This window comes from Oncorhynchus keta, chromosome 16 (assembly GCF_023373465.1).
Source record: "Oncorhynchus keta strain PuntledgeMale-10-30-2019 chromosome 16, Oket_V2, whole genome shotgun sequence".
In the NCBI taxonomy this organism is placed as follows: Eukaryota; Metazoa; Chordata; class Actinopteri; order Salmoniformes; family Salmonidae; genus Oncorhynchus; species Oncorhynchus keta.
In genome coordinates, this window is record NC_068436.1 from 21771933 (window position 1) to 21780753 (window position 8821).

Consider the following 8821-nt stretch of genomic DNA (forward strand, 5'->3'; position numbering starts at 1 on the left):
TATCTACTCCCACAGAAAAGCGCACACGGTAAGACTACATTAATTAGCCCTTATCTACTCCCACAGAAAAGCGCACTCTGTAAGATATACGCAGCGCATTTTTCGTCTACAAGAAAATGGGCTCTTAAGTTGTTTATTTGTAATTTTTAACTATGATGATTTTAGAGTCCCTTTATTTACAGCCTACATGTCTAGCAGCGTACCGCATTTCCCCGGTTAGCCAATAGGCGGTGGTGTACGTACAGTAGTAGATACAGACGGCTCTTCCTTTCCGTGTACAGCGCTGTGGAACCATATGGGACCCGCGAGGAGGAGGAGGACTGTGTTCTCTCTCTCTTCCTGTATTTTCATTTGCCTCCTAATTGACCCAAATAAAGGCTCGTTCACTGAATTACTGGGGGGTCTCCCTGGCCCGGGTGGTGCACGCGGGCACACACACGCGCCTGCAGCAGTAGCTGAGGGGAGGCGAGAGGCGAGTCCCCGTCAGACAGAGTAATTGTCGGTTCCGTACCAAATGGTTCCCTATTCCTTTTATAGTGCTTACATTTGACCAGGGTCTGTAGGGCTAGGGTCAAAAGTAGTGCACTGTGTAAGGGATAGAGTGCCATTTGCAACGGAAACCTCTCTCTCCTCTCCTGGAGTCATCCCATTTGATATTGTGGCTTGTCCAATCACCCTCCGCTCGTCAACCGTTTGTCTTGACTCGCTTCCCCGCTGTAGGCTACAACCTCTCCGGTCTCTGCCCGGTGCTGTGCTGGCGCCACGGAGCTCCAGGGCCGCCCTGGTAACGATTTCCACGTTTCGGTGATGAGGATGTATCATTTCTAAACAGGGGAGAATGGAGAAACCCGGTTGAGATGGTGCTTTTATTAAGATCCGACCGGGACACACATCAACAACAACGAAAATAACAGTTTTGTTGTGCGGAGTAACAGAACACACGTGCTCGTCGTCACCGGCGCAGGAGGATTGTTTTGTTTGAGTGGCCAGGGATTTGCATATGTTTTTTCATTTAAAAACATCATGCACGACAAGGCGACAGACACTCAGGCTTCGACACCGTCAAAAGTCTCCTCGTTTTACATCGAAAACCTACTCGGCTCGAGGAAGAATGGAGAGTCAACGTATATCAACGGACAGGTCAACTACAACAACAACAGCCAGTATAGTAGCAGGACCGCGGAGGAGAGTATGGAGCGGAATGAGATGGTCTACCCATCTAGCCGAGTCTTAGCGGGACATCCCAGCCAAGTGGCCGGTCAAGTGGCAGCCTGCTCCGGCCTCGGCGCCGAGGGTTCCCCCCGGAGAGACTCGCAGTTAGAACGGAACAGAGGAGCCGCAGCCGTTAACGTCAAACCACTCAGTCTCAAAAGGTCCAACAGTAAGTTGCCTATATCTTTATTTTATTGGATAAATTGTTGTGTTTAATTGTTTTTTTTAACGGCATAATCGAATCTACTGTATGAGATCCATTGTAAATAAAATGTCCACAAGAGCCATCGTTTAAATTTTAAATGCATTTATTTATTTATTTATCCATCATTTTACCAGGTAAGTTGACTGAGAACATGTTCTCATTTGCAGCAACGACCTGGGGAATAGTTACAGGGGAGAGGAGGGGGGGATTAATGAGCCAATTGGAAGCTGAGTGACTGTATGGGCAATACAGTAATCTGTCTGTATTCCGTTAGATAAATATTCCTATAATTATCTTTGACTGCATGATCGAAGCTGGTAGGATAGTCTATATTGTGAAGATAAAAAACAGCTTCTCATTGCGATCGAAGGGTTTGAATGGCCCAGTTATATTTGGCTATAACAACACGAGGTTTTAGGCCTGTAGTCGACATCTAGGGCCAAGAACATCTCACAATAACCTTTGTTTAATCAGTCCCATTGAGGTAAAAACAAAAATATTTTTTTACCAGGGAGACCTGTCAAGGAGGTTTAACCACATGTCGCCATGCATGTCGGCGAATTATATTACGTCTATATCGTGTGTCGTGATAGTCCTATCGCGCATCATGACTAAGCCTATATCTCTAATTACGCACACTGCCTGTCACTATAGGTCGGGAACGCAAATGGCACCCTATTCCCTATACGGTGCACTACTTTAGAAAAGAGCCCAATGTGCCCCTATCAGCTCTATTTAAAAAATATATATATTAAATTCTCACCTTTATTTAACCAGGAAGGCCAGTTGAGAACAAGTTCTCATTTACAACTGCGACCTGACCTGTTACGTTAGACCAAACTCGGTGCCATAGGCCCTGGTCTAAAGTAGTGCACCCTATAGGGAATATGACTCTGGTCTATAGTAGTGCACTATATATGGAATCGGGTGCCATATTGGGATTGTCTGGTCCTGTCTGGTCAGCCAGTCTACTGATAGAGGGAAGTGTCCCCTGGTCCTGTCTGGTCAGCCAGTCTACTGATAGAGGGAAGTGTCCCCTGGTCCTGTCTGGTCAGCCAGTCTACTGATAGAGGGAAGTGTCCCCTGGTCCTGTCTGGTCAGCCAGTCTACTGATAGAGGGAAGTGTCCCCTGGTCCTGTCTGGTCAGCCTGTCTACTGATAGAGGGAAGTGTCCTCTGGTCCTGTCTGGTCAGCCAGTCTACTGATAGAGGGAAGTGTCCTCTGGTCCTGTCTGGTCAGCCAGTCTACTGATAGAGGGAAGTGTCCTCTGGTCCTGTCTGGTCAGCCAGTCTACTGATAGAGGGAAGTGTCCCCTGGTCCTGTCTGGTCAGCCAGTCTACTGATAGAGGGAAGTGTCCTCTGGTCCTGTCTGGTCAGCCAGTCTACTGATAGAGGGAAGTGTCCCCTGGTCCTGTCTGGTCAGCCATCCTACTGGTAGAGGGAAGTGTCCTCTGGTCCTGTCTGGTCAGCCAGTCTACTGATAGAGGGAAGTGTCCCCTGGTCCTGTCTGGTCAGCCAGTCTACTGATAGAGGGAAGTGTCCCCTGGTCCTGTCTGGTCAGCCAGTCTACTGATAGAGGGAAGTGTCCCCTGGTCCTGTCTGGTCAGCCAGTCTACTGATAGAGGGAAGTGTCCCCTGGTCCTGTCTGGTCAGCCAGTCTACTGATAGAGGGAAGTGTCCCGTGGTCCTATCTGGTCAGCCTGTCTACTGATAGAGGGAAGTGTCCCCTGGTCCTGTCTGGTCAGCCAGTCTACTGATAGAGGGAAGTGTCCTCTGGTCCTGTCTGGTCAGCCAGTCTACTGATAGAGGGAAGTGTCCTCTGGTCCTGTCTGGTCAGCCAGTCTACTGATAGAGGGAAGTGTCCCCTGGTCCTGTCTGGTCAGCCAGTCTACTGATAGAGGGAAGTGTCTTCTGGTCCTGTCTGGTCAGCCAGTCTACTGATAGAGGGAAGTGTCCCCTGGTCCTGTCTGGTCAGCCAGTCTACTGATAGAGGGAAGTGTCCCCTGGTCCTGTCTGGTCAGCCAGTCTACTGATAGAGGGAAGTGTCCCCTGGTCCTGTCTGGTCAGCCTGTCTACTGATAGAGGGAAGTGTCCCCAGGTCCTGTCTGATCAGCCAGTCTACTGATAGAGGGAAGTGTCCCCTGGTCCTGTCTGGTCAGCCAGTCTACTGATAGAGGGAAGTGTCCTCTGGTCCTGTCTGGTCAGCCAGTCTACTGATAGAGGGAAGTGTCCCCTGGTCCTGTCTGGTCAGCCAGTCTACTGATAGAGGGAAGTGTCCCCTGGTCCTGTCTGGTCAGCCAGTCTACTGATAGAGGGAAGTGTCCCGTGGTCCTGTCTGGTCAGCCTGTCTACTGATAGAGGGAAGTGTCCTCTGGTCCTGTCTGGTCAGCCAGTCTACTGATAGAGGGAAGTGTCCCCTGGTCCTGTCTGGTCAGCCAGTCTACTGATAGAGGGAAGTGTCCCCTGGTCCTGTCTGGTCAGCCTGTCTACTGATAGAGGGAAGTGTCCCCAGGTCCTGTCTGATCAGCCAGTCTACTGATAGAGGGAAGTGTCCCCTGGTCCTGTCTGGTCAGCCAGTCTACTGATAGAGGGAAGTGTCCTCTGGTCCTGTCTGGTCAGCCAGTCTACTGATAGAGGGAGTGTCCCCTGGTCCTGTCTGGTCAGCCAGTCTACTGATAGAGGGAAGTGTCCTCTGGTCCTGTCTGGTCAGCCAGTCTACTGATAGAGGGAGTGTCCTCTGGAGGGTCAACGAGGCCCCCTGCTTGCTTCACTTGGTAAAACTAACAGAAGCAGTGAGCTCATGTTTGGAGTCCCCCCCCTCTCTCTCTCTCTCTCTCTCTCTTTCTCTCTCTCTTCTCTCTCTCTAGTTCTCTCTCTCTTTCTCTTTCTCTCTCTCTCTCTTTCTCTTTCTCTTTCTCTTTAGGGAATTTCTCTCTTTCTCTCTCTTTTTCTCTCTCTCTCTCTTTCTCTCTCTCTCTGCAGCCATTCCAAACTCATTAAAGGCTCAAGAGTGCAATTAGTTTGTCCGAGTGGATGACCCCAGGGAACAGGGGTCTTGGTCTCTTCAGAACAGCCGTACAGGCACAGGGTTATATCCCATGGAACCCTATTCCTGTACTTAGGGAGTCCTATGGCCCTGGTCTAAAATAATGCATCACTAGTAATGGTCACTAGTAGTTCACTAGATAGGGAATAGGGCCCTGGTCTAAAATAATGCACTATATAGGGAATAGGGCCCTGGTCTAAAATACTGCACTAGATAGGGAATAGGGCCCTGGTCTAAAATAATGCACTAGATAGGGAATAGGGCCCTGGTCTAAAATAATGCACTAGATAGGGAATAGGGCCCTGGTCTAAAATAATGCACTATATAGGGAATAGGGCTCTGGTCACTAGTAGTTCACTATATAGGGAATAGGGCTCTGGTCACTAGTAGTTCACTATATAGGGAATAGGGCTCTGGTCACTAGTAGTTCACTATATAGGGAATAGGGCTCTGGTCACTAGTAGTTCACTATATAGGGAATAGGGCTCTGGTCACTAGTAGTTCACTATATAGGGAATAGGGCTCTGGTCACTAGTAGTTCACTATATAGGGAATAGGGCCCTAGGTCAGAAGTAGTTCACTATATAGGGAATAGGGCCCTAGGTCAGAAGTAGTTCACTATATAGGGAATAGGGCTCTGGTCACTAGTAGTTCACTATATAGGGAATAGGGCCCTAGGTCAGAAGTAGTTCACTATATAGGGAATAGGGCCCTAGGTCAGAAGTAGTTCACTATATAGGGAATAGGGCTCTGGTCACTAGTAGTTCACTATATAGGGAATAGGGCCCTAGGTCAGAAGTAGTTCACTATATAGGGAATAGGGCCCTAGGTCAGAAGTAGTTCACTATTTAGGGAATAGGGCCCTAGGTCAGAAGTAGTTCACTATATAGGGAATAGGGCCCTAGGTCAGAAGTAGTTCACTATTTAGGGAATAGGGCCCTAGGTCAGGAGTAGTTCATTATATAGTGAATAGGGCCCTAGGTCAGAAGTAGTTCATTATATAGTGAATAGGGCCCTAGGTCAGGAGTAGTTCATTATATAGTGAATAGGGCCCTAGGTCAGGAGTAGTTCATTATATAGTGAATAGGGCCCTAGGTCAGAAGTAGTTCATTATATAGTGAATAGGGCCCTAGGTCAGAAGTAGTTCACTATTTAGGGAATAGGGCCCTCGGTCAGAAGTAGTTTACTATATAGTGAATAGGGCCCTAGGTCAGAAGTAGTTCATTATATAGTGAATAGGACCCTAGGTCAGAATTGTTTCACTATTTAGGGAATAGGGCCCTAGGTCAGAAGTAGTTCATTATATAGTGAATAGGGCCCTAGGTCAGAAGTATTTCACTATTTAGGGAATATGGCCCTAGGTCAGAAGTAGTTCATTATATATTGAATAGGGCCCTAGGTCAGAAGTAGTTCATTATATAGTGAATAGGGCCCTAGGTCAGAAGTAGTTCACTATTTAGGAATAGGGCCCTAGGTCAGAAGTAGTTCATTATATATTGAATAGGGCCCTACGTCAGAAGTAGTTCACTATATAGTGAATAGGGCCCTAGGTCAGAAGTATTTCACTATTTAGGGAATAGGGCCCTAGGTCAGAAGTAGTTCATTATATATTGAATAGGGCCCTAGGTCAGAAGTAGTTCATTATATAGTGAATAGGGCCCTAGGTCAGAAGTAGTTCATTATTTAGGGAATAGGGCCCTAGGTCAGAAGTAGTGCACTATTTAGGGAATAATTCTACTATTTAGAATGGGTAGGCACCCTGACCACCTTGGTTATCTCTGCATCAGTTATCTCTACATCATTTTATCTCTCCATCATTTTATCTCTCCATCATTTTATCTCTCCATCAGTTCTCTCCATCAGTTATCTCTCCATCAGTTATCTCTCCATCAGTTCTCTCCATCAGTTATCTCTCCATCAGTTATCTCTCCATCATTTATCTCTCCATCATTTTATCTCTCCATCAGTGTTATCTCTCCATCAGTTCTCTCTCCATCAGTTCTCTCTCCATCAGTTATATCTCCATCAGTTATCTCCATCATATTATCTCTCCATCATATTATCTCTCCATCAGTTATCTCCATCATATTATCTCTCCATGTTCTCTCTATCCGTTATCTCTCCATCATTATCTCTCCATCAGTTATCTCTCCATTCAGTTATCTCCATCAGTTATCTCCATCATATTATCTCTCCATCATATTATCTCTCCATCAGTTCTCAGATCTATCAGTTATCTCTCCATCAGTTATCTCTCCATCAGTTATCTCTCCATCAGTTATCTCCATATTATCTCTCCATCAGTTATCTCTGCAACAGTTCTCTCCATCAGTTATCTCCATCATATTATCTCTCCATCATATTGTCTCTCCATCAGTTATCTCTCCATCATATTATCTCTCCATCAGTTATCTCTCCATCATATTATCTCTCCATCAGTTATCTCTCCATCATTTTATCTCTCCATCAGTTATCTCTCCATCAGTTATCTCTCCATCAGTTATCTCCATATTATCTCTCCATCAGTTATCTCTGCATCAGTTCTCTCCATCAGTTATCTCCATCATATTATCTCTCCATCAGTTATGGCCCCATCAGTTATCTCCATCATATTATCTCTCCATCAGTTCTCTCCATCAGTTATCTCTCCATCAGTTCTCTCCATCAGTTATCTCTCCATCAGTTCTCTCCATCAGTTATCTCTTCATCATATTATCTCTCCATCAGTTCTCTCCATCAGTTATCTCTCCATCAGTTCTCTCCATCAATTATCTCTCCATCAGTTCTCTCCATCAGTTATCTCTTCATCATATTATCTCTCCATCAGTTCTCTCCATCAGTTATCTCTCCTTCAGTTCTCTCCATCAGTTCTTCCATCAGTTATCTCTCCATTTTCTCTACATCAGTTCTCTACATCAGTTATCTCTTCATCATATTATCTCTCCATCAGTTCTCTCCATCAGTTATCTCTCCATCAGTTATCTCTCCATCAGTTCTCTCCATCAGTTATCTCTCCATCAGTTATCTCTCCATCAGTTATCTCTCCATCATTTTATCTCTCCATCAGTTCTCTCCATCAGTTATCTCTCCATCAGTTCTCTCTCCATCAGTTATCTCTCCATCATTTATCTCTCCATCAGTTATCTCTCCATCAGTTATCTCTCCATCAGTTATCTCTCCATCAGTTATCTCTCCATCAGTTATCTCTCCATCAGTTCTCTCCATCAGTTATCTCTCCATCAGTTCTCTCCATCAGTTCTCTCCATCAGTTATCTCTCCATCAGTTCTCTCCATCAGTTATCTCTCCATCATTTTATCTCTCCATCAGTTCTCTCCATCAGTTATCTCTCCATCAGTTCTCTCCATCAGTTATCTCTCCATCAGTTCTCTCCATCAGTTATCTCTCCATCAGTTATCTCTCCATCAGTTCTCTTCATCAGTTCTCTCCATCAGTTCTCTCCATCATGTTATCTCTTCATCAGTTCTCTCTCCATCAGGTATCTCTCTGTCAGTTATCTCTGTATCAATTATCTTTCCATTACTCCTATATTTTACCCCTTTGTTTTTATGGCCAACTTCTGTTCCTCATCAACAGCCTATTGAAATCATTCAGACGTTGATGCCATGTGTCCCTATTCGATTCACATTTAATTCATGTTGTATTTTTTCCCCACAGATCCCAACGAGGACAGTAGATGCTCAGATGACCGTTGCTGCTCCCACTCAGCCAGCGACCGAGACTCCGTCTCTTCCGCCGTGTCAGAAGAACCCACTGAAGGCAGCGACAAAACGGGACGGAAAACGGCAGACAGCAGCCTGACCGACGACAACGACGAGACGCAGAACGCCTTTGACGATCAGTCGGACCCGGAAGCCCCTCTGGACCCGAGCTCTATCCGGAAGAAGAAAACTAGAACCGTTTTCAGTCGGAGTCAGGTGTTTCAGTTGGAGTCGACGTTCGATATGAAACGGTACCTGAGCAGTTCTGAACGGGCAGGTATCGCGGCCTCTCTCCAGCTGACGGAAACGCAGGTGAAAATCTGGTTCCAGAATCGACGGAACAAATGGAAGAGACAGATGGCCGCGGATCAAGAGACCGTAAACGTTTCCCACTCGTCCCAACGGATAGTCCGAGTTCCGATTCTATATCACTAAATAAAAGCTCCACGCCCTCGACGTTGGGTTTCAACGTCAACGTGTCCCAGGTCTCCCCTCCGTTGATGAGTTTCTCGAACCCTGTTAACTATCCCATCTCCTCCTTTGCGCACTCCAGCGTCTACCGCAAATGACCGGGTTCGATTGTAAAGACCGTTACCGAGCTTTCACTGCTTTTTGTTCACGTCATGTGTTGTTTAAGT

General features: G+C 46.3%; 1 protein-coding gene across 1 annotated transcript; it reads left to right on the forward strand.

Annotated features, from left to right (window-relative positions):
* The first annotated feature begins 456 nt into the window (after positions 1 to 456).
* LOC127908058 (homeobox protein HMX1-like) lies at positions 457 to 8618 on the forward strand. The gene is made up of 2 exons (XM_052465044.1): positions 457 to 1381; positions 8140 to 8618. The coding sequence occupies exons 1-2, from the start codon at positions 1024 to 1026 to the stop codon at positions 8616 to 8618; spliced, it is 837 nt and encodes a 278-aa protein (XP_052321004.1). The 5' UTR covers positions 457 to 1023.
* The last annotated feature ends 203 nt before the right edge of the window (positions 8619 to 8821 follow it).